Source organism: Vanellus vanellus (assembly GCF_965231255.1).
Source record: "Vanellus vanellus genome assembly, chromosome: 3".
In the NCBI taxonomy this organism is placed as follows: Eukaryota; Metazoa; Chordata; class Aves; order Charadriiformes; family Charadriidae; genus Vanellus; species Vanellus vanellus.
Genome location: NC_138907.1, coordinates 52,098,870 through 52,125,284, shown reverse-complemented (window position 1 = coordinate 52,125,284; position 26,415 = coordinate 52,098,870). Strand labels below are relative to the sequence as shown.

Sequence of the window (26,415 nt, the reverse complement as noted above, 5' to 3'; positions counted from 1 at the left end):
TGTAGACTAGAAGACTGAGAAACCAATGAACGGACACTTTTTTCCTTTTAATACAGCTGAGGAGTAGTGGTAGCACTTTTCTTTAAATAGTAGAGCAGGTATTCAGAAATGTGAAACCACAGCTCAGGTATTTCCTGTAAGTTCCCAAATCATTAAATCACAGGCTCTGATGATGCTCTGGTGGTGATGCTTTCCGTCTTTTGTGTTCATTGCACAGATGAAAGTAAACATTTCATATGAATGGGAAAAGGGAAAAACTAAGCAGCTCACCTTGAAGCTGAAAATAAAGATTCTCCTCAAAGTGCTATTTATACATTTTACCCAGTCATTCACAACCACAAAAAGCCTCCAGTCCTAAGTAAAAGATCATGAACCCATCTCCCTGTGAGGTCCTTTATCATTGGGCTAATGGTGCATCCAGCACTTTATCCCTTTTATCCCCCCCCAGCTCCTGGGCAATGATCTGCCTTCTTAAAGGGTGAAGTGGAAAGTGTCTTTCTGCCTTTCTTTGGCCTGATGTTAGGGCACTCCTGGAACATCAGCATGGTGATGTTGATGTATTTTTGGCTGAGGTGGTACTGGGATCTTGATTGTCGTTTCCTGGACCAATGTACCAACTTTGGCTGGACTGTTTGCAACTTCTTTCTTAAAGCAACTTTCTTGAAGTTGCCATGCCTTGAGTTAGTTTTGGAAAGCATATTAGATTAGGTCCTTTTCGATGTCAGCACTTTCCAACTCTCCTGGTTTGAGAATCCCAGATGAAAAACAGGCATCATACTTCAAGTTTAATTAAGACTATTTTGCATTTCAGCATGTACTTTAGCAGAGTTTTAGACACCTTGGTAAGTTTTCGGGTAGAATCCAGAGGCATGTGTTAGCAAGGCTAGTACTTTGGTGTACTAGTCTTCCTCCTGGGTAGAAATATAATGGTAAATTAAAATATAATACCACTAGAATACTGCTTAAGTAAAAACTAATACATACAGAAGAATATTTATGTACTTAAAAGTGAATTTAATAGCATTGTGTAGTAAAATATGTTACTGATATGTTGATCCTACTTTAAGAAATACCTTTTTATGTCATGGGGGGAATAACTAGTTCATAAATACTGGTCTATTGTGGATATATTTTCTGTTTTGTTTGTGTCATCCTGTTAATGATCAGTAAAATAAAACTTCTTAATTATGTTAAGACTCTGCAAACTGAGTAGTTTAATATCTGTGTGTATAAAAGTGCATGGTAATAGGTGCTGTTTGATACTAAGAGAGGTGAAAGAATACTTATTTTTGTCAGTCTTTCTCCATCTAAAGTTGAATAGCAGAATCAGCTTTATACTGATTAATAATGCTCATAAACTTAGAAGCAAGTAGGTTCATGCAAAAGTAATGTTAGAACAGTTGCAGTTTTTTTTGCAGTTAATTTCATTAGTGTCTGCTAATGAATGGACTTGAGTCATGAGTTGAAATAAACTTACTGTTTCTATTTCCTGATTAGAGAATGCCCTGAGGAATGTGTCTGCTGTCACAGATTAGGTTTTGTTGCTCTAAGCCTTCATTTTAAAATGTCTTTTGTACCTTGAGATTCAGAATGTGGAGGTACTTCCCTTCAAAAAGTGTCTGAAGATAACCCTGAATCAAGAAGACTATTGCATTTGGGTTTCATTGGTATTTCAATTTCTTTCGAGGTAATTTGATATTTGTTTACCGATGTTATTACATTAACCAGTGGTCAATGTGTGAAAAGAATCACAGCATTGTGAAATGCCTTGTACTGCTTATTCCCTTTTCCGTAGGAGAATAAAATTATACTTTGATATTAGTGTAACTCTGTCTCCGTATGAACTTTACTCCTACAGGAATACTGGTAAAGTTAAAATGTTAAAACTCTTATCTGTAGTCCAAAGTCAGAGAAATGAACAGCCTCACTCCTCTCACTAGGTAAAGTTTGGCACTTCATCGTAACTTTAAGTATCAATATTAGCAATTGCATTCATCTCTAACAAATATATCCAGGTATTGTGTTTATGCTGTGCATTTCATGTCCTAATTTCTTATTTATTCCCTGAGGATACCGATGCATAAAAACTTAACTTTTGTCCCAAAATAGTGAAATATTCAGTCTTAGCAGGGTTCTGGGTTTTGATAGTACTTGACAATACAGCTCGTTACACAAATCATTGCTTTTACTTTTCACAGTGGCACAACTTGAGACAAATATGCAAGAAGAAAATCCCAGAGAGATGCAATCCCGTTGCGTATTCGACAGAAACTCGCCCTTTGCGGTGGAGAGTTTCTGCTGGCTCCGCTCTCTGGAGCAGTTCAGCGTCCAGCTATAACCCTGCAGAGCAGCGGGGTGACTGTGCTGGCTCGGGTGGTAGAAGAGCCTTCCTCTTCTGTCAGCAGACCCTGGGTATTGGGCTGGCTCAGTTGTGCTTTGAAGCCACAGCTTTAGAAAGATCCAGTGTGGTGGTTGGTGCATGTAGGAACCGTTTTGACTGCAGGGCAGATCTGAATTTGGGGCGGCGCTTGGTTTGAAGTTTCCTGAGCACAAAGTCTGTGTTGAGGCTTTGAGACAGAGAACAGAATCCTCTTCTGTGCATTTAAACATTAGGTTGTTTTGTGCCATCAGTTTTTTTCAGAATAGTTCTTAAAAGATCTTTTAGATTATACCTATTGACAATGTTTGACAGCTGCTGGCTAGTTTAATGTGAGCTGGAAGATACCACTTCTTAATCCAGAATTGTCTTGAGGGGGATTGGTATATAATAATAATGAATACTTAAAGACATACTACATAATACTAACTTGTCTGACATTCAAAACAGTAAGTTAACAGGCTTAATTTAAGCAATTGATCTGTTGCTTCTATAGGAAAAAATCTTTGATGAGAAATTCTAACTGAATTAAGCTATGGTGTTCTCCCTGACCAGGTGCTGCTACCCTTTCCGCATTTCTTTTGTTACATTATTTTTTCCACCAGCTTTCTGCTTGTGAACTGCTACCATTAGAAGCTCAGTGGGAGCAAAAGTCTATGTTAATTTGCCTGACGGTAACTGCACAATTAAAGCAGTTTATCAGCAGGGGTTTGGACAATCAGTGTGTTCCGATGCTTCATGTTATAAAATTACTTCTGTTGTTCAAACAGATACTGTAATTAGTGCATCATTTTAAACTGGTTTTCTGCAGGGTTGGCTTGAAGTTTCATCTGATAAACCCCTCTATTTTTGCTACTTACCTAAGCACTTACTTTGTTTGCAGGCTGCTTCTAAAGTAACAACTTTTATTGAAATGTTAATGTCAGGAGTATATAATGTGAATACACTTGTGAATATAGATTGGGGGTGTGTGTTGTTTTTCGGGGGGGGGAGAGGGTTGTTTGTTTTTCACTGGTCAGTCCTGTCAAGACTTAGATTCACTGGCAAAAACGGAAGGAGAAAGCTCCATGTTTGTATTTACAATTATTACTATATACTAGCATTTAATACCTAGTTCTTACATAGATGAACAAGTTGCTTCATGTCAGATAATAAGGGTATCTGTGTGTTCTGTCTTTGGCACATGCATCATTAGATTTCACTTGGGTAGTTTCATGAGACGGTGAGCCAGTCTTTAAGTGGCAGTTATGTGTTAATATATGGTCCCTCATCTTCTCCCTTTCTCAGTCATAGGACTGACCTTGTATTGGCACTCAGTAGCCCCTTATGATCGTACTCAACCCACTTGTCCAGCAGAAAAAGAGGAGTGCAGGGGGTATGTTTTTGCTGCATCAGCACGTTTTCCTGGCTCTGAAAAGCTGGCGTGCTTCTGGGGCCACTCCCAGTGGAGGAGTAAGGACTGCCTGGTAATGGGAGTTAACCTTTTGAAGGTGTTAGATTGGTCACAAAAGCATATGATAAGACAACGTTGTGAGACAATGCAAGTGATCTTATTTCATTAGGCTAGAGCACTCATGAATATGTGTCAGCTGATGTGGAGTTATTTGTATATATGAGACTTTTAAGTGGTTTATTCCTTGCACAATATGTTACAGAAATCCTCTGTCTTCCGAATGTTTGTTGTCAATGATCTCTGCAGCAGAGATGCCAAAAACTTAAAAATAAAATTCCGTAGCTCAGGTTGGCAGAAGGAACAGTTACAAGAAAAGTTATGTTGAACAGCACAAGATGGACAACTTTTGTGGCCCATGAAAAGTTGGGACTAATGACTTAGAACGCTCTTTCCCCTAAACTTCTTGGTTTCCTCTGGCTTGGTTTTACCAGTTTACCTGTGTCGACAAAAGGTTAAGTAAGGTGTAATCTGTATTGAATGGTTGAGTAATGTTTCTCTCAGACTCATAATTCAGACCTGACATTATTGCATGGTTGCAATACATATCAACTCTTATTTAAAAATACATAAACTAGAGCAAGACTAGAATTTGCTTACAATAACCTTTCTAATTTATCACTTTTTAGTTAAATTTTTATTTCAAAATTGCTTTAAATCAACATGTTAACTTTTTTAAAATTCATACAGCTTCTTTTAAACTGCTCTTTCAATTATTTTTAGAACTTTGATATATATATGTGTGTGTGAATGTTTTCATTATGGAAAAGAAACATTCACCTAGAACTACTGTCAATTGTAATGTACTTATAGCACAATTTATTAGGCAAAATATATTGTGGTAATTTTACTAAATAGCTGAATTTCTTCTCTCCACATTTTACCTCCTCGATTTGACTGTGAGAAGTAGCTATGAGTGATCATACAGTTTCTTATATCTTAGGATAGTTTTAATTAAAGTTCTTAGAATGTACTTGAATTAAACCTTTGTACGGTTTAAAGGACTAAAGCTATTCTGAAGCCTTTTAATTTTAGCATTCAATTTCATTTTATGAAAACATTCTTCCTTTTTAATCTAGCTTTTCTGTGTTTTTTTGTCATTCAGTAGGGCGAGCAGCTTGTTGTAGTAGGTTGGTGAAAACAGAGTTTAATAACCTATCACTTCAAGATAAGCGAGGATACTAAGGTTCATTCTCAACGTTTCCTTGAGTCAGTGACTTTATTTCTTTAAAAGGCCCCTGCTGTTGCTACTGAGTTGTGTTTGTATTTTCTAGTGGCCAACATTACTGGAAATTGTATGAGTTAAAGTGGAAAAAGTGCATAGGATGGGAGTTGCACTTTTTAAAATAATAATAAAAATAAATTTCCTTCCACTCTTATCACATTGCATTTATTCTAACCAATATATCCCTGCCTGCATATAAACAGATAATAGGAAAGTATTTCGTTTCAGTGTTTATTTCGTTTTCCTTTAATGGGATTCTGACAGCTAGAAATGACCGGATTATACTTCACCAGTTTTTAATCATCAACTTATTTTTAGTCAGTCAGCCATACTGTGAAGGTCTTTGGGCCTTTGGGGTGAGAAATAAAGTTTGAGATTTCTTGATAATATATTTTGTGATGGTTTTCTTTCTGAAAATATTTTCCCCTTTTACCATTTGAATATTTTGAACAATTTCAGTCAAGCTTGACAAGCACTTCTTTCCTTTAAGTTTAAAGTTTTTTGAAAAACATTGTCTAGATAGAGGAGGGGCCTAACTAAATAGCTCCAGTTGAGGGAAGGGATATACTGAGTTTTCAGTCATCCGCTTTGTATAGCGTACAGAAAGCTAGTAAGTTGCTGTCTCTTGTTAAGTCAACAGTCAAGGTATTAAGAAGGCAGCTTTGAAATTGGATGTGAAGGTGTAAGTAGAAGTGGCCTTAAAGAACTGGGATGCAGGAGGTGTAAGACCATGACTTGAAATTACTGCGGTAGGGTGAGGTGTATGGAAAAGATAGGACACAAATCAATAGGGTGGTGGACTTCAATACTTCTCATGGAACAACTTTTCTGATATTAAAGCTTGGCTGTATAGATGCAAGTTGATTCAGTCCTCTGCCTGCTTTTTGGCTCCCCCATACATCCCTCCCCAACAAAATTAAGAATAATTAGGAAAAAAAAACAAAACCAACACAAAACCCCTTCTGTAATTATGTTACTTTTTCTTTTGTGCAACTAAATTTTGAGTTGTAGCAAGATATTTTTTTTTTTTAAAACTACCTGATCTATTGATCTTAATAGCAAGATAAATACTGAACAGTTTCTTTAAGTCCATTATTGTGTATAGATACCCTGAGGATAATGAGTGTATACACACGGGCAACAGGATGAAAGCAAAATCTGCTTACAGAATTAGGCTATATTTAAGGATACTGACATTTCTGCCAAACAAGGAGCACAGTGAAATTTCATCTGCCAGTTATGTTGCTCTTAATGTTCTTTAATTTAGCAGACAAGATAGTTTGGTTATAATTAAGCTTTTCTAATATTGTTGTTCCCCAGGGTTGTGGCATAAATCATTTTACTCCATAGTTTCCTGAATCTTCACTGCCTCTATTTTTCCTGTATAATTCTTCCATAAACAATCTCTGGGATGCAGGAAAACTTCATACTATGAATTACTACTTGTGTTTGTAATATGATTTTGAATATATGCAATTGAATTTCTTTTCCCTGAGACTTTTATTCAGGTTTTCTTGGTGCTGTTTTTCTTCTATGCTCATACCTGTCCTGCTGTGGTAACAAATGTTTTTTGTCCAAAATAACTCACATGGCAATTTGTTACTCCTCACTGCTTTTTCTATAGGTAGACCTGGCAACCAGGCTGAATTGGCCAACGGTTGCTACTGAAGGACAAGAGACAATGGGCACACTGAAGTAAAATAAATTACATTTAAACATAAGAGAAAGGGTTGGGTTTGGGTTTTTTTTTGTTTTGTTTTGTTTTTTTATCATGACTGAACACTGATTGAACACTGAACGGGTTGCCTGGAGAGGTGATGGAGTCTCTATCCTTGGAGACATTTAAAACCTGGCCTCCAGCAACATGCTCAAGTTGGCCCTGCCCTGAACAGGGTGTTTGCACTGGATGATATCCAGTGTCCCTTCCTACCTCAGCCATTCTGTGGTTCTGTGATGTAATCTAGTGTGTCTTAGCTGCCGTTCATTTCAAGATAGCCACAGTTTGTTGTTTCCTTCTACAAAGTTATGCAGCAGGGCAAGTTGTAGTCATTCTCTCCTTCCCATCTTTTTTCCATTTTCTCCCCAAACAATTTCAAAAGAAAACCCTAACCAACCCTTAAAGTCTTGGACCATATTTCATGAGTCTTAAAAAAGACACCTTCCAACTTGAATTTCAGATATATTGAATTTTAGCAATTCAGCCTTTTCTATAATAGGTTAGGAAAAGATGTTTTCAAGACTTGTTACACAGAGGACTAGTTTAATTTAAGTAAAGATTTTGCTTGGGGGGAAAATATGTTTTTCCAAACTATCCTTTCAGGATTTAAAAAGACAAATGAGGTAGCATAAAAAACTGCAGCTCTTAACTGCAAGAGGTTGCAGGTTATCTGTTCTCCCATGAGCCTAACCCTGTCATACATTTTGCACCTGACTTTTTGTTTGAATGAATGACCTAGTATAGATCTGAATTTCCCACTTTTGGTAAAAACAAATAAATAAATAATCAAACATACATATTGGTATAACATTCAACTAGCATTTTCAATAAACCAAAAGACATTTCTTGGAAAATTTAACCCACTAAGAAAGCAACCTTGTGGCACAGAATGGAAGCAGTGGAGGAATTCAAAGCCCCAGTGCGCTGAGGTAGAACAGAAGAAATTGGAAGATCATTCCAAACTCTGTTCTCTTATTTTTTTTGACTAATTGTTTTTTCAAAACATATTATGTGTGGACTTTCATTCTTCTTAACCTTTCTTTCAGTCTTACCATTTAACTTAAGAAATAGTGCTCTCCGCAATAACAGTATTAACGTACTTCATGACCATAGAAGAGCATCTATAGAACTCATCATATACTAGTTCAGTTGTCTTACTGATAAGTATTTGTATGCTTGGTTGTGCTGTGAGGTCTGATCTTAATAATATGTGTGATTATTGACCTTATACACAACATGTTCTACCTAAAAGTAAGTTAGGGGGTGTGTGTGGAAAAAAAAATTTAGAGTATCATCTCTTTTTTCTCTTATGTGCAGCTTTTTTTTTTTTATTTGAACAAAAAAATCCTCATGCTGCAACACAATGCTTAGAAGTAAAGCACCAATACGTGAGATTATGTTAATCTGAAATATTTAAATACCAAATAACAGAGAGGCAGGCTACCTTGTTTTATATAACAAAGAAAGTATTTTCCTGTGTTCTAAAAGTTACAAATCATGCATACCTCTACTATAACAATATGCATTTTATTTTTCATTGCTGGCAGGTCGTAACTCCTCCAAATCTTCCAAGTATTTGAAACTCCGCACCATATTAGTTTGATTATGAAAGAAATTGATGCAGCGCAGTAAGGCCCCCTCACATTGCTCACACTACATATAAGTATGCCATTTAGTCGCGTGGTGGCTAAAATTGCATTTTGGCATTCCTTCTCTTTTAGGAACAGTACTTGATGTTTTATTTGGGGACACCTTTCCTTGTCGTTTGTCCCTCTTGCCTTTTTTTTTCCTGTGGTACTATACTTGTGCAGGCTGTCATGCATCTCATCTCATGTGTTAGTAACTGGTACCTTTCCCATTCCAGCTTTGTGTCAGCTCACCACCAGTCAGTGCAAGAAGAGGTAGTGGCATGTTTCTTGCTCTGCCCTCTGCTGGTTTAGGGAACCTTCTCTCATTCATCATACCTGTAACATAATTTGTCACCATCTTAAAAAAACCCAACAACTCACTCCTGCTGTGGATTAAAAAAAAATAAATTGAATTGTTTAAATAGTAATAGTGGAATTTTGATCATGATTGAGTGAAATAAGTTGCAAATACCGTGTGGTAGATAGTTCTTTCAAAGATTAAATTACAGCAGAGAACATGTTATAACTCAGCTGCACTTTGCGTCAGGTTCTGTTTTATAAATGAGGGTTATTTTTCTCTCTTTCTTTTTTCAGCTTCTGAAATTCAGAGACATATTTTTGCAGCCACCATTGTTTAGAAAGTTGGCGAAGATAACATTTAAAAAAAATAAATCACTGTAGCTGATAGTCTGCAGTAGTGCTTTTGTGCACATGTTAATGAAGAATAGTGAAAAGAAACTTCTTTCTTTTACATAAATTTTACATAAATCTCTCATGCTTCTATTTTTTTTTTTTATCCTTGTCTATTCCACAAAACATTTCAGACTTAAAGCAGCTGACTTAAAGATAGAACATTATAAGGAACAGTGCTCCCTCAGGTATATATGAATCTAAAGTACTGCAAGCATTTGTTAGTATTAAATCTTCGAACATTTCCTCTGCGTGTCTGATCTCCTGGAAGAATTTTAATGAAATTTGGGGAAAAAGATACAATTAACTTTGCTTGCCTTAATCTTTTTAAAATGTGAATTGTGGTCAAGCCACAAATGTTTGTCTTACAAATAGGAGGCTCTTTTATTATGCTCAGGTTTTTAAGTTTTAAGTAAGTGGGTTTTGTTTATGTGGGCCTTTATTTAGGTTCAAAAGTTATCATAAAGCTTTCTCATTTACTGAAGTTTTGATCTCCTCCACCCCCATTTTTTTACTCATTTAATTACATTTAAAATATTGTCAAATTTAAATTATGTTTCTGGGAAATTTAGCTAACTTTATTCACTATTTAATAAAAATGGAGCTGGAAAGTTTCTTCTGTGTTGTGTTCATTATCTGATTTTCTTGAAAGTCTGGATACTTGAATGTGTTACTCAAATTTACTGATAGCTGTTGTTTACATTAAAAAATGTTTTGTTTAGCATGCCCTCCATTTCTGAAAACGTTACTAAGATTTATCTTTGGGATTATTAATGCTATCAATGTAACAGAGTACCTGTGTAATGATGACCAGCTTGTTACAGCTCTTCTGTGACTTAAATATTAAAGCCTTGTCATCATCTCCTCTCTGCCTTTCATCCAGTACATTTAGCTCTGCTTTGAAAATTGCAACTTCTATTTCGTTTGTAATGTTTGATTCTTGAACCTTTTCTTCATGAGTATTTAACAGCTATTTTTAAAACTGAAGAGCTGCTCTCCTTTCTTGTCCTTTGGAATGATTCAGATGGAGTTTCTATGTATGGTGTCTGTTTCACTTTTCTTGAAAATACTAGGTTGTTTTAACCAGTAGCGTATTTTACCTTTTTAACCCTTGAAAGGCTCCAAAGTATATTGAAAGCAATACTGTGTTTGTAGTACTTCTTGTTCCTTTGTTTGGTTGGGAAAGGTACTCTAAGAAATCACTTTTTTTTTTTTTTTTTTTATGGACTACAAAAAAAATTCCAAAACACAAACAAAATCCCCAAAAAGACATTTTGAAGCCTAAGTTCTTGTTAAGTAACCACATAAAACAAAATGGTCTCCACAGTATGAAGAAGTCTTTTCCTGTCTGGCTGAAAATACAGTTTGTGCTATTCACAGAATTGAGTTTGTCTACTGTTTATGTGATTGTTTTATACAGAATGTAACAATGCTTCATAGCTTCCATGTTTCTTTTTTTTTTAGGAAGAACAGAACCGAGGCAAGCCCAACTGGGAACACCTGAATGAAGATTTACATGTACTTATCACTGTGGAGGATGCTCAGAACAGAGCAGAAATAAAACTGAAGAGGGCTGTTGAAGAAGTAAAAAAGTTACTGATACCCGCAGTAAGTATTTGTATGCAAGTCTTCGTTTTCCATTGCCAGAAGTTACTTCTGAAATACAATTAATACTGCAGCACTAAGACTAAGCCTGCAGAGCAGCATCCTAAAATGAAGCTTATTTTTTTTTGTAATACTCTAGTGATCTTTAAGATGTCTCATCCTGGATTAAATTATTCCGTAGAACAGAATAATATTTTTAAGATTTTTTTTTTTTTTCCTGTTTTAGGTATAGATGCAGGAAATTCTTATCGCCTGTAAAAGGCAATGCTGAACGGTTACAAACACTAGCTTTCTTACCTTCTTTCAGTATAAGAAAGCTTCACTTTAAGGCTGGGAAATACAGCATGCTTTTATGTTTTGCTTTGAGATGATTCTGATACTTGAAGAACAGAAGGCATGTTTTCTTAGATCATCACATTAAACACCTTCCAAAAAGAACAAAACCCTTCAGGAACACAGTATCAAAAAACTTTGCTATCAATATATGGGGGAAAAATAAACATATTGAAACTGGAAAATGGGTTGTATTTCTCATTTCCTGATAATATAAACTGCTTTCTGCCCAGTCAGATGACTTAAAGCCTTTTGCAGGGACCAAAATTACCTTGTGAGAGCCCTTGTCTTAGATCTGCTCTGCGTTCTCACTCTAAGCATGGCTGTATAGTGAATCCCAGGCCATTATCTTGCATCTTGTGCTGATTTTTACCACCACTTTTATGCCATTATAAAATAATAAAAATAAATTATATCTTTTTCAATGGTGGAAAAATTTTCCATATTACAAGGAAAATTTGAGAAAAACTTGTGAAAGTAAGTAGTAGGTGGTATTAAAATGACCTAGTGATTTTGGGTGCTTAGTGAATGCTAATAGATGCTGACTGTGAGGGAATTTGTGGTGACACATGCTGTATAAGCACATTTATTCAGAACACATTTTTAAAAGTAACCAAAGATCAGGAGTGAGATGTAAGTTTTGAATTAACAAAATATGGTAGCATATTAAGCAGGAAGTATGAATAAAATGTAATCTAGACCTCTTCACATTACGCACTGTCAGTCTCTAAAAGCTGAAATCAACTAGAGAAAAGTAGATCTTCTGAATTTATTCATTTACTAAAGAGATCTTGAGCACATTAGGATTGAGTTTATAGTCAGGATTAGAAATGGTAATAAGAAAAAGACTTTTTATATGGGCAAAACTTGAAGCACTTATGCTTATTCTCTAACTACTATGCAGCAAATAGTTTAAAAAACACACAGCTCAAAATTCTGTGTGATACAGAACTAATTTTGTCGAATGTGTTGATTCTTCTACCTCCCTCTTGTTGCTGAATAATATGACTAGAGGGTCACGTTCAAGATGATCTGATAGGTCACAAACCCCAGTACATCTGAAGTACTAACGTGTATACTCTGTGTGTGTTCATGTTATGTTTGGTTTCTGGAGCTGGCGTGGGTGTGTTTTGAACCTCCAAAAAAATTAATACGTTAGTAGTTTTTCGTGGTGATCTTGTTAGCCAGCTTTTTGTCTTGAAAATATTCTGCGTCATTTAGTAGCTTAATCAGTTGGGGGAGCTCTGTAATCCTGATTACAGAAATGTTTTTCCCCTCTAGAAATAAACAGCTGTTGTCCAAATATATCATCAGTTGAAAAACACTTTGTCAGTTCAATTCATTAACATCCTTATATATTATGTATAGGCATTAGAGATTTAGGCGGTGCTTATTACATGTACAAGAGTTAAAAATCTGTTGATTTTCATTTCTGAAAATTGTGCCTCGTTGAAACAGGCATGTGTAGTACATACTGATGAATTAGTATATAGGTGAACTTGGGTTTTGCACTAACTGTTGTATTGGTTCAAGTAGTATCAAAAATGGCTGTTTAATCAAATTATGGTTTCAGACAGTTTGAGAGTCAAATATTCTGTTTTAGGATTAAAAGATATGAATGGAAAACTTCTATGAAGCCAGCCATAAACCTCTAAATAATCAGGGTAAGAGTGAGCAAAAAAAGAAATCCTAGCTCATTATAATAAGAGGGGGGAAATTGTGGATGTTGGAAGATTCCAAAGATGATATAAAATGTATGAATGTAAAATTGGAAAATTCCTTTCACGTAGTAGAATACCTGCAACTATTACTGTTTTCCAAATATATTGTCAGAGGATTAAAATTGATAAAAAGATGTTAATGTATTTCTGTTTTATCACCATCCAACTTGAATAAAATTTAAGATTATGTAGGAGAGAAGATTCAGTCTCATACTTGCCATATATTGGCAATGCTTTGGTTTTCTGTGATACATTTCAGAAAAGCAAGCTGGTGTTAGATATGGGAATGAGTTAATAATTTCTTGGAATAATCAGTCATTTTTATGCTCAAGATATTAAAAAGCTTAATTACTTTTCATAGCAACAGTGCACAAATAAGCACATTTCTAAAATGGATTTCCATTTGAAGGTACTTGGGTGAACAAAGGCTATTTCAGTAGTAGCGTGTGTTTCTTCTCATCTTTATGAATCTCAGTCACTAGTGATTTTTTTCCTTGTGGTCATGAGTTATTAATTTCCCTTTCCACTTGCTCTTGGATTTTTACCAAGGTGGTAGTATAATCAAACAGTTTATCTTTAGAAATAAAAAGGACAACTTGAGGCAGACTGGCTGAACAAACCATTCTTTCTCCCTAAGGAGAAAGGCCAAAACCTTTTCTAAAGTAAATAAATAAATATTATTTAGCGTTTAATTTACATTTATTTGGTATGATTTTTTTTTTTTTATTATTTATTTGTCTGTACTTCAAGTTCTATAGTTCTAATTCTTTTCCTCTTCCCATAGTTCAGTGAGATACGGGTCATTATTTGAACCTGCAAGATCATATGGTACTGCTGCTTTCATGTTTTTCTCTGAAGAAAAACAAGATAAATAAAGCAGTCCGCAGGCTTTTGGGATCACATTGAACTGTACCATCCTCATGCCTCCTTCTAAAGTGATTTCTACAGGTTATTGATCTTTCTTCATTGTAAGAGCTTTGAGAGTTTACTTGTTGTTTGCAAGAGTTCAGTAAGGATGGGCGATTCTCTTGCAGAGGAAAAGCAAAAGATGCTCTGGATTGTGTACTACAGGACGTAAGAAAAATGCAGAGCCTGTAGAAGGGGGTGTATGTAATAATTAAGCTTAGCATATGAAGTTACAGTGTCATTAAGGGTTTAAAATTATTCTTTGATGTCGTGGGCAGTAGGTCTGAATTCCTCTACTAGAAATATGTAAGGTTTCTACATGTTCTAAGAAGTGTTGAATAAACTCGTCTAGTTGAATGTGTTTTCTAGATACTCCTTTCATTATACAGATGTCTAGGTCTCTTCAGTTACTAATTCATCTTTATACTAACTGTCTTTATATAGGATGAGGCACATACAACAGAATTCAAATTTCAGGCAAATGCTTTTTATCCCTTTTTCCTTTGACTCCACATTCTTCCTGAGGAAAAGAATGTATTTTTGGCTTCTACTTAACTATTCTAATTTGGTCTGGAATCAGTGTTTTTCAAACTCTTTGTATTGCTCTTCCTGCGTCAGGGCAGCTGTAATTTTACTTGGTTGCTGCCTCCATCTTGTCTGAAGAGAACTGCAACGTAGTATTAGTCAGTGACGCTCTCTGTCAAACTGTGTGTATCATTTGCCACTACGATAATGGAATTTCAAGATTGTGATGGGTAGGAAATAACATTTCAGTAGAAGATTGTTTAATTTTGTTAGTAAATTTTGTTCTTACTTATAATAGTGATTTTAGACTTTTCAGTCTTGAATATCTTTAAATTTAGCTGTATGGTATGGAAGAAAGTATCATTATTTAAACAAAGTAAATAATTGAGCTTAATTAAAATAAATACTGTAGCAATATTGATTTCATAATGTCAAAATCCTTAGAGTAGATGAATGTCAATGGCAATGATTTTTTTAAGTAATTTAAACACAAATAAAACCATTATATATAAGAGATAACATAATTATTCCTTAATATGGAAAAACATTAATTATGACTTAAAGTACATAGGAGTCCACAAATAACCAATTTTATAATGGTCATTTTTGTGTATTTTATAGTAGCTTTATGCATTGGACAAGAATTGCCATCAGTCTTCAATACTGTTCCCAAGCATTTCATCCTGTTGAGTAATAGATGTTTCAGTGTTGTAGTTGATGAATTTTAAAATGGACGAAGGAAAGGATGCAAAATAAAGTTGTTACTGGAACACAGTTTTCACACCAAGATGAGCTACAACATAAATTCATTGACAGTCCAAATTACCCAAACTTAATAATCCATTCAGTAATAGAGGAAAGTGTGGATAATTCTTGCTGTATGGAGGAGCTGAACTTGGAAATTAATTTTGCCAGCATTCAGGTCAAATTAAAACAAAACAAAAAAAAAAAAAAACACCAAACAAACAAACAAAAAAACCCAAATAAACAAACACACAACCCAAAAAAAAACCAAAACCAAAAAACAACCAACTTTGCAGAGCTACAGAGCCTCAAAAAACTGGCCCGAAGGGTGCTGGATTAACTGCTGTTACTATCCTTTAACCCTTTAACAATATTATACTTGCTGCTACGACTTTAGTCTGTTTCCAGCAAGCTGTTTGGAAGGCTGAATAAACTTAAACTGTGAAATAAAGGAAGTAAAGCATACACACTTGCCTCTAAACATTTTCATAAACAACAGGGAGAAAATAGCTATGCTTAACATATAATAGAGTAGTAGAAATCAGACTGAGAACAGCTGTGGAAATACCTGAAAATTGCCCAAGAGGCTTAAGCAGTTGCTGAAAGTGATTGATTGAATCTTCTTGAGTTAAGGTTTTACTGTTGGGTGAATTTACTTTGGCCTGAGGGGCTGGTAAGGTTAAGTGCAAGGCACTACTAGAAAGTAAAAGTAGGAGCAATGAACAGAATGCTTAGAAGGTGTATTAACCAGGGTCGTATGATAAGAAATACTGGCTGTTTTCAGGGGAAAATAAGCAACTTCACACTGTAAGATCTTATATTCCGTTTCACCTGTAGTGCACTAAAAAAAGCCTCACCAAGTTACAACTGAACTCTCATGGAAATCCTGGAGAAAATGGGGAAAACCTGTGCTGATGATAGCTGCCTTCAGTATCAGCTGTGACAAACGATGGGACTGGGAAAAACCTTAAGATTTTTTTTTTTATGTCAAAGATTAAAACAGATAACATACACTGTTTATAAAACACAGGATTGTTATATTCTGTATAGCAGAAGGCAGGGAAGTTAAGAGAAGAGTAAATAGTGGAAGGAAATCTGGGGAAGTAGGATTTGATTTTCACCTTGAAGATAATATTCACCATCTTATTGCTATGAAGAAAAAAATCATCAAATAAAAGAATCAAATAACAAACTATTCACTATAAGCATCATGGAACATGATCCTCTTCTTTATGTTCACTGTCTTGAAACATGGTACGCCAACAAAAATGTCAGCAAAGCTTTGCACAAAGGTGTAATGCAAACAGCTACAACAAATGTATGTGACCCTATGGTTAAAGAGAAATATCTGTGTTAAATGGGATACAGTCTCTTCTTCGATATCTGTTGCTTTAAATTGTGAAGAGATGTTACAAAAACACAGTACAAGTGTTTCCTGGTTACATTGAATGGCTTGCTTTGCTAAAGAAGTGAGTCTTTTCCATGGTAGTCCAGCTAACATGCAAGGATTTTACTCACAGACTTTCCTCTTCCCAATGCTTGTTGTTTTCCTTATCAAAGCAGTAGCAGAAAGTGACATTTTAGTCTTTAATCCAGTTTAATGTGCTGTATATTGCATGATTTTTACAAATTGGAACGTTCTTTGTAGTGAGGCTTGGTATGTAAAGTACTCACTAACTGTCCTCCTTCTGTTTACTCTCTGTTACTAGAGATGTTATTTTGATGGTATTTCTATTTTTAGTCACTCATACCAACACATTTTCCTTATATAACAGGAGAGAATATAATGAAGGGACAATAATATTGGCAGAATGTTTTATTTTTCAGTTGGATAAGTTAAAAGCCTTTCTTTCCCAAAGACTGCCTTCAGCAAATGTGATGAGGTGGCGCTTCTGTATTAATTAAAGTTAATTTCTAATACTTTCCTTCTAAGTGGAGTTGTAAATTTCCATTGTGGTTTACCTTCAGCTTCTTACAATAAACTGAAGGATGTCTTAGTTTTTACCCTGAGAACTTAGTGTGCAGTGAATTCCATAGCAAAAACCTGATACAGTATAAAGAATTTTAATCTAAGAATGTTTAATCGTGCTTTAGCTTTAGTTAAAAAAAAATAAAAGAGTGGATATTGTAGTAATGCTGTACATAATTTGTTGCCCTCTAGCTAAGACTAGCAAAAGCTTGAAATCCGAAAGATATTAGGAGAAGATTTCATTTGTTTTAGCCATCTAAAAAGCTACTATAAATTCTGCATGCAAGTTTGACTTCCCTGAATAGCTCTTTCCAACTTGTTCTTGCATGGTGTGCTGGTTTTGCATTTTTGCTTTCACAAGTGAGAGTATAGTGCCGCCTTCTGCAGTCTCCCTGTTGAAATGTTGGTCGTGCTGTGCAATCCATTGTTTGCTGCTTGTTCAATTAAAGTTATGAAATGAATAAGTGATACAGCAGCAGAAAAAGGACACTGCTGTCCTTAAAAGCTTTTTAGGAAATTCCTGCATTACATCTGTTGTGTCAGTTCAGATGCAAGTCTCCCACAGTGCACGTCATGTAAATGATCAAAAGGGAGGCTCTGTAGGTAGGGTAATGAAGGAGCCCAAACTCCTTGGGAGTTACTGCTAGATAACACGTGGTAAACTTTTTGATGTGGAGGAGAGGTGATAGTGTATTATTTTTAGTAGTGTGAAGCAGACTTAATGTTTCCATGACAGTATGAACCAAGGGCTGCTGCAGTCCTGCCATTCCTTCATGATTTGCTGTTCCTGCTTCCAGTTTTGCATCAGAAAGTACTTCATCTGACCATGTAGTGAGTCCATTTGGTGGAGCGCTTAACCTTGCATTAGCTGACTTGCTACGGAGCCAGTTTTGTTTAGCACTGACAGAAGTGATGGAATGAGAACACGCAGCCAGGGAAAAGTGGGATTGCAGCAGACCACCCTTAAATAAACTTAAACTTCTGTAGAACTGCAAGTTGAGTATGTTCACCTGCAGATAGCATGAGAGCAAAATAATCAGAAACTCAGTGTAGCAGACTGTGAAAGTGGAAAACAGAAGAGGAAAGCCTACTACTATGTAGGTTTTCTTTCCTTTTCTGTTTCCCACTGTCCAGTCTGGTACTGGTAACTTCAGTAGCTTATTCACAAGCTGCATAAAGAATTAGTTATGTTGAGCAGTCCTTAAGTAAATTCTGGTATGCATTTTAACAGTCTTAATCTGCTGAAAGTTTTTACTGTACTGCAAGTCTAAGTGTTAAAAATGAAGACTGATATCTCTTACACCAGTTCACATAGGGAGCGTTTACATATTGTACTTGATACGTTACTGCAATGTTAAATTTTTGAGCTTACACTAGTATTGACTATTAACAAAATTATTTCAGGCCAGCTGCAAGTGTGAAGCAGCTCTCTCCATCATTGTGTACCATGGTGGAAACTCTGTAGACCAGTGGTTCGTTACCCCCTAAATAATGTCTGTTGATGGAAATGATTTTTTTGAGACCATATTTATTACAAGATATCTAGGTGATTTGCAACTTAATTGAACTAAACCTTGTTTAAACTCAGTTAAATTCCTCAACTCTCCTGAAATGATCTTCATAGTACTAAGGAGAAAACTAATATTATTCTTCTGAATATTATTCATGACAATAATTTTGAAAGGGGATATAAAATTTCTTCTTTTATATTATGTTTATAAATTTGTTTTCAACTTTCAATTTTCAAAAAGTTGGCAGATAGTTAAAGGCTAACTACAAATTTATGATTTTCTGTGCCCTCACATACTTAATTTTACAAATTTGAACATGTAGTCATCAGATATAATTCTATAAGTATGTTTATTTTTATTAGCTTATAACCTAGGTAGCAGTTCATACTGATTCTTGTTCTCCCTAAGCTTTTGTTATACTAATGGGAGAAAGAAGCTCCTCTAACAGTTATTTCTATGCACCTTAATGCAGCTGTTACTCTGAATCTTTTTCAGGACATCTTTGATGGCTTCTAGAACCCAGCGAAATCAGTTAATTGTGCCTACATACAGTTACAGTTGAATACCCTATCTCTTTTCCCCTTTTCCTTCTTCAAAATATTTATTGGAGATGTATACTGCCCTCCTCTGTATTCATTTATTTAAGGTGTTGCAGATGTATAAATTGAGACGGGGTAGATGGTCATTTCTGAAAAATACCTTGGGAAATTTACAGAATGGTCTTTTCTCGAAGAGAAACAAAGAAGCTCTGTTGCCTGAAATTCAGTAGGCACATGCCCTTCCAAAGCAGGATTATGCATTGATTAGGAACTCTAATTAGGTTCTACATGGGTTTTGTCTGTCTTCCAGAAATGTGCTTAATCTGTTTTTTTTGGTAGACATAGTTGTGGAAGAAAAAATGACATTGACCTATTCTGGTAATTCATTTTATGGTCTCTGCAACTTTTTTTCATTCTTCATCCCATTTTTTAAACTTGCTTCTTTATATTCTAGGCTATTCTTTCTGTTCTTCCTGTAGTTTTTTCGTTTGGTTTTTTTTTTTTTTTTTGTTTGTTCTTTTTCTATTGATGGCCCTGGAGCAGAACATGGTAAGCTGGCATCTTTATATAAAATCTTGTTAAAGTATTTCTGCCTTTGTGCAAGAAGTAGATGATGAAGCTGTGATTCTCCTTGTCTGTCCATCTTCATAAAGATGATGAGAAAATTGCAACAAATCACCGTGCATTATTTTCCTTATCCTTCATTTCTAGTTGCAGTTGGATTTTGTTTGGTTGCTTGGTTTTCTTTTTTGAAATCGCAGCCTTATACTGAAGTGGAAGAAATGCTAATAGTAGAATTGTGATTCCTGGGGAGACATAGTATAAAGAGTAGAAATTTCTTGCCCTGCGCTTTTAACACATTTTTATACTAAATATTATCCAGACTATATTAAGGAGGTCAGATCCCTTTATGTACAAGTCATCTTGACAGAGGTTTCTGGAGGGATCTTAGCAATTGCAAAGATTTTTGTGTGAAGTAATAGTAAAGTAACCAGTAAACATTTCCCTTTTACAGCTACGTAAAGCATTCTTTACTGCAAGTGTTAGTTTTGAAATCTAGATTTCTAATGATGCAAAAATAAAGCTTGTCATACAAACATCTGTGGTTTAATGCTGACTGATTATTTATAACCATCAAGTTGCTCTACGTTATGCTATTTTGACGTAAGAACACAGAAAATTCTAACCTTTGGAAAAGTGCCCAGGGTTTTTCACCTACTATTCAATAGAAAACTTAAGCTTTCTCTTTTAAAACAGTGTAGAAATGCTTGAGCTTCCCCAGTGGAGGACTAACAAGATTTCTCTTTCATAAGTTGTTCATAGGCTAAGGTTTTAATATGGGAATGGTCTGGAACCTGTTATCAGGAGAAACATAGGTGAGCATGATATAAGAGATTGGAGGTATTTTAAATAGCTTACATCATTTTGGACTAGGCCATTTGTAACATACTTTAGATCAAACTGGATAGTGGTAAACGGTCCTGGAAGAGTGAAAGACTACATTTTTTGTGTGTTGTTGGAAATGGTATGTTTTTTTAATATTTTTTTTTCTTATGTATTTTAATAAGTATTTTAAAATCTCTGCCTTATTTTCAAACATACTTCATTAATAGGGATAACTTAATGAAAACAGAACTGCCTTCTACATCTTCAGTATTAGCTAATTTTTAGTATTTCTACAATGTCTGTGTACATAATAGGTTATGTTCATCAAATTCAACTTGTGTTGGAAAATGAAGTGTGTTTTAAATTCCAAATGACTTGGAATTATTGGATAGAATGAAATCTGAACACCAACAAATCTTAGGAAAACGTCAGGGGTTTCTAACACTATATTCAGTGTTATATCCTTTGATATTGCAGCCTCTTAGAAATGGATTGGAAGATGTGAAGTTTTCTTTTTGACAAAACACAGCTGTAGATACTAAAAATTTCAGTTGCGTTGTTTTTAAGTACTTTTAAGTACTTTTAAGTACCTTTTATTACTCAGCAGTGAGATCTTCTTCAGGGAAATCTGTTGCTTTTGAAGATCCAAAGGTCAATCATATTCAAGAAAGATACACATTAAAAAAATAAGGCTTCTAAAATTCCTCTGGTCATAGAAACACTTGTTTTCCCTTATGCTAGCAAAGATAATCACGGAGTTTTCAGAGTTGGAAGGGACTTCTAGAGATCATCTAGTCCAACTCCCCTGCCAAGGACTGCATCCAGGCGGGTCTTGAAAATCTCCAGAGAAGGGGACTCCACACCCTCCCTGGGCAGCCTGTGCCAGTGCTCTGTCACCCTCATCATAAAGAAGTTTTTCCACATGTTAACTTCCTCATCTGTAAAGTGTGGTGATAGTTCCTTACTGTTTTGTAAAATATTCTGAAGGATAAAGTAAGTTTAAGTTTACTTAAAAAAAAATAATATATATATATATATATATATATGAAAGGTCATTACTGGAACACTAATTCTTTTGTAGCAATCTAGTTTTGCGGGTGGTACTGGAAACAGAAGAATGAGCAAAGTTCATGTTATCCTATAAGATTAGAGATTGTGGGGGAACCTTAAGAGTTCTCGGTGTTCATGCGGAAGGTTGTGTTAATAAATATTTTCATTGATTTCAGCTTAAAATTAACTTTAAATTATCTTGGAAATCGTTTTGTTGCATAAGTCATCATGTAAATACGTATTACTGAAATATTTTTGTGGAGGAACTTTTAAAATTATAAATATATATATATCCAGCTGTGTAGCCTTTGTGCTTTAAGGCTTTAGTAAACCAGGTATTAAATGATATGTCTTCCTTAGAAAGTAAATGGGAAGATAAGCAGTTTTGCAGTCAATTAGGAGTTGTGCTCAACTGGGACTTAAAGGGACTCTAACAGTACCATTTGAGAAAATGTCATCTCTTGTTCCTGTGTAAATCGTGTTGCAGTGCTTGGAAAATAGAGTAAAGCATGTAAGACACTAAAGCTGATAAATAGTGCAATTTATTCTTACTATGCCATGCTTTACATTCTATATATTTTGCAGCTGTTAGAAGTAATCTGTTTGTAGCAGTCCCAACACATAAATGTTAACCATCATTAAATAATACTTTCTTTCACTACTTAGTGTAGCTAGGATTTTTTTATAAGATCCTAAGTGAGTCCAGTAACTAGATCCCATTAAAATTAATAGTACTTTATAGAGGTATACAGGCTCTTCTACTTTTAGGAACTTGAAAGTAAGATGCACGATTGTGTGGATCTGATAGCAACGATCAATGGTTTCGGTTTGAAATCTAGGAATTGATTTTTACTAAAAGTCTCAAATTGATTTGGAAACTTTAGAAATCTTTGCTAAGACAACTTTTATGATGATGTAGCTGAGACTAATCCCCAACATACTTAGGTGCTGTTTTTATTTATTTTTGCTGCATTTTAATCCATTTAATCAGTTTCCTTCAAGTGTCAATCACACATACCCTTTCAGCCCCATTTTAAGGTTATGGGGAACTGAGGCAACTAGATACATGATTAAATATAATTTAATGAAAAGTACCTGTGGTTTAAGGCATGGCTTTTCTTAACTAGATTCAGTTTCTGATGGAGGTGGCTCTAGTAGCTCATAGGGGAAGAAAACCCACTCCTTTTAGTGTTTTGATATCAGTTTGTGGATTTTTATAAGCTTTGCTTTTTATTTTAACAATTCCTTTCATAGAAGTGTCCAAGTAGAATCCTATTTAATTAAAACAGTTTATTAGCAGGAACTTTAAATGGCTTAAGAGCAGTAAGTATCATTCCTTTGTGACTTCTTGTCACAAAGGCTTGTATTTCAAGGGAAGCTTATATAAAAAGTAGAAAAATGAAGTTTTGTCTTTAAAGTTCTTTAGAACATCAGCCTGTTACTTATGATTTAAAAAAAAAAGTAATTTCAGAAAAAAGTCTTAGTTTGATAGTTGTAATTATAGAAATTAAACTGTAAACATGTCTATATTCCTCTAAAACATTACTATTATTACCATGTATTACCAAGCCAAAAAATTTAAATAATGCACTTAAAAGCATAGAAATCTTTTACTGTGGCTATTTGGGGAGGAGAATCTTTTTTTCAAATTATCCTTTCAGTGCTCATCTGTGCACACATTCACACTTTACTATTGGGGCGTCCTTTAGATGTCTAACTAATTAGACCAGTTCTTTTCCTGTCTTTGACCTCAGACATATGGCTACACTTCCATAACTTTGTCAGGAGCATTTTTGTGTTTCTGGTGATAAAAGTTTCTTTTCCTCAAAAGAACGTGGACGTGTTGCATTTCTGGCAGAGAACATCATCCGTCCTGTGTGGCACATAATCCACAGTTAAGAGGGACAAACAATGGGACCATCTAGAAAGCATGGTTGAGCTTAAAGGGTTTTTCCATTGAGTTTCTTGGAAAAGAGATTGATACAGGTGGCTATTCTAATGCTTCTTATTAGTGTTTGTTAATCCAGAAGAATAAAAAGATCTGATCATGCTTTAAGTCTCAGTTTCTTTTCTTACAAGAAGTACTTGGTATTATAGAGCAGGGCCCTCTGCTTCTCTTGATACCCGAAGTGTGACATCTTAGGTGTGCTAACCAGAGCATGACTTTCCTGTCCTTTTTTGTAGATTTTATTTCTGCCCAGTTGCATAAAGGAGGAGAGAAATGTCTTAAAACCAGAGTATCATCCTGCTTGGAGAGTGCTCATAATCGTAAAGGATCTGATGCAAGTGAAGTTGCCTCTCGTCTCAGTAATGAGCACCTTCCTCAAGCACAGTACTTAGGTACATAGATCTATCCACACTTGGTTTTGGAAATAGTCTTCTAGGTCTGCTATAGATTCTCCACCGCCTTCCAGAATCCTTGCTATACATTGTGTTCTGCTGCCTTATCTCAAATACGTGGCTTTCAGAAGCAGGAGCAACTGGCATTTCTGAATCCTTGCTGAGTCCTGCAGCCTCTTCCAAAAGATGTTCTGGGAAAAGAATTCATAAAATGGTATATGAACCAGTCTGTCACTCAGTCACTCAGACCTCTGAGGTTAACATCCAGACCTCGCACTCACAACTATGAGAAGGTGTGCAAAGAGTAGCTTTGGTTGCTTGTGTGTTCTATACACACTCAACAGCTTTCTGTACCAACTTGCACAAAAGCCTCTGCTATGTTATTTACTGGTTATCTTGTCTTCCTTCTTTAGGTAAACCACTTGGGTTTTCTTACTCTTGAGATTCCCCTTACTCTCTCTAGTAAGACTGATAGTCTGTTGTACCATTCTACCACTCTCAAATGTAAAACAGATAAGTCTTTGTTCTTACTATGATTTCAGCACTGGTTCCTGGTTTCAAGACTGTCTTGTTGGTGCTGACAGCATCTCTGCTGCTTCATGTATGGGCATATAATGACGAATATATCTATGGATCTTGAAAAGACTCGCAGCGAACTGTATTTAAGACAGATTTAGGATTTGGATACGTTTTCAGTTCTTTCCAGTAGGCCTGAGATACTGTGAGTCCAGTGCAGACTTTTGACTGTCCATATGTCCAAAGATCCTCAGAGAACCACTCTCTCCAAACAAAGATAAAGCATCGCATTTTTTCCTTATCTGAATGATGAGATTGTAGAAGATGACTCTTAGCTTTTTGCAAAGGATGTGGTTGATCCTGCTTTAAATGTTATATCTCTACTTAATTTCAGGTTGAGGTACCATAATTGAAATATATTATTCAGTTGATTTATTGTTTTGACTTTCATTCCTAAAAGAATTATGTCACTATAAGACTTGTGAAGATTCTCCTGACTATTCTAAAAAACTAGAGATGGCTCTAAATGTCTTCTGGAGTTTGTAGTTCCCAAGACCATATGTTTCTTCTGCGTCACACAGTTAAAAAGTTACAAGAAAATAGTGTTCTGTGGAGAAGATAATTCATTAGGACTATTAGCGTACTTCATCCTTATGCTATTTAATTTTCATTTCTGGAGGTCACATGAGAAAGTTTTCCTTTACAGATAATTTTCTAAAGACAACTTCCTGGAGAAAATTTCTCTATTGCATAACAGAATTTCTAAAATAGTTTGTGTTAATGTCAGTAGTTTCAGATTTTTGAGGAAATGTCTTTATCCAATGTTGGTTTTACTATGATCATTCCATGGCGAACTTTTCCTGGAAATAACCGCTTAACCATTACCTTACCATGAAACGTTTTTAAATTTTGTATTCTGAGTCTTTAAACTGTGGAGAAGGTTAATTTATCTTATGATATCTAATTATGCCTGGGTAACAAAATTATTGATTAAAAATTTATATTAATCCATATTAATTGCTTTGTGTGGCAAGAGTTTGAGATCAAATCTACTGCACTGCAAAATATAACAAAAAAGGGTTTGTGGTAGGAAACAGAGTAAGTGGCATTTCTCTGATTGCTGTTGTCGTATGGTATGGTACATATATTTGCTCCTAATTTAATATGTATTTTGCAATGCAATGGAGACTTAGGCCAATGCAGTCTCCTGTGAATCGGGAAATTGTTTCAAGGCTTTCTTTATAGCAGATGTTTCTACCCTCCAAAAACCAGTCATTGTAAGTAGGTATTAGAAGAAGCAGCAAGAAGCCTTCCAGGTATGCAAGTATAAATAGGTTCAAACTAAAAAGGGGAAAGAAAACTGTTGAATACCACCTTTGAAGATCTTTCTTAGTTAAAATGCTTAATTATATTTTTAGATACTCATTTATTTTCGCAGTTATACTTTTCTGAAGGTTATCCATATAAGTTTTAGACTGTTGAAAGAAGAGCTTCCAGAAGGGTTAAAACTGGAGGCACAGATGATAATTAAGGTGACTCGAACCTTTTTAGTAAGTGGATAATCTTTCATCATCAAAACTAAAAGGTAAACCAGCTTTTTTTGTTGTTGTTTGGTGGCTCATGGGGTAACCAAAGGAAAAAGAACAAAATCACTGCAATACAAAATATGAAGCTATATAGAGATTTCAGACGGTGCCCAGGTGGGCTGATTAACTGTTTACAAATACTTAAAAATGACTAAGCAATATGAGGAAGTGTGGGTGGTAATCTGTGTTTTAATGTCACAATAAGGCAAATGGAGCTTTCTGTTTGTAAGCAGCCAAATATAAGTGTATAGTATAGTCTTCAACCTAGAAAACGATCAGAAACTCCAAAATGAAAATGAAATTGTGTCCTTATTAAAATATTTAGTGATAACGCCAGGCGCTAATTCTTATTTGATTTAAATGAAGACAAACAATATTTCTGTAGTTGAAGTTTGATGTCGAGCTGTTCTTGAGGAGGGTGAAAGTGGCACTCATTCATCTGTAGAAGAATTTGTATGCAGGACTTGGGAACATACTACATTTAATATGCATAGTTGGTGTCTCACATGTAATATGCTTGTAAACTTCAATGTCTGTCTAATGTGCTGAGAGAAATTTCATACAAAATACTTAACAGAGCTGCTTTCTTCTGCGATT

The 26,415-nt window shown here is 35.1% G+C and overlaps 1 protein-coding gene across 5 annotated transcripts in view; it reads left to right on the top strand.

The window, feature by feature from the left end:
• The window catches only part of QKI (QKI, KH domain containing RNA binding), a 169,971-nt gene that overhangs the window by 106,095 nt on the left and 37,461 nt on the right, over positions 1-26,415 (top strand). For all 5 annotated transcript variants that reach the window (XM_082480358.1, XM_082480356.1, XM_082480355.1 and 2 more), the window contains one exon: positions 10,552-10,695. In XM_082480358.1, the coding sequence (XP_082336484.1) occupies positions 10,552-10,695 (144 nt within the window). The remainder of the gene's footprint in view (positions 1-10,551; positions 10,696-26,415) is intronic.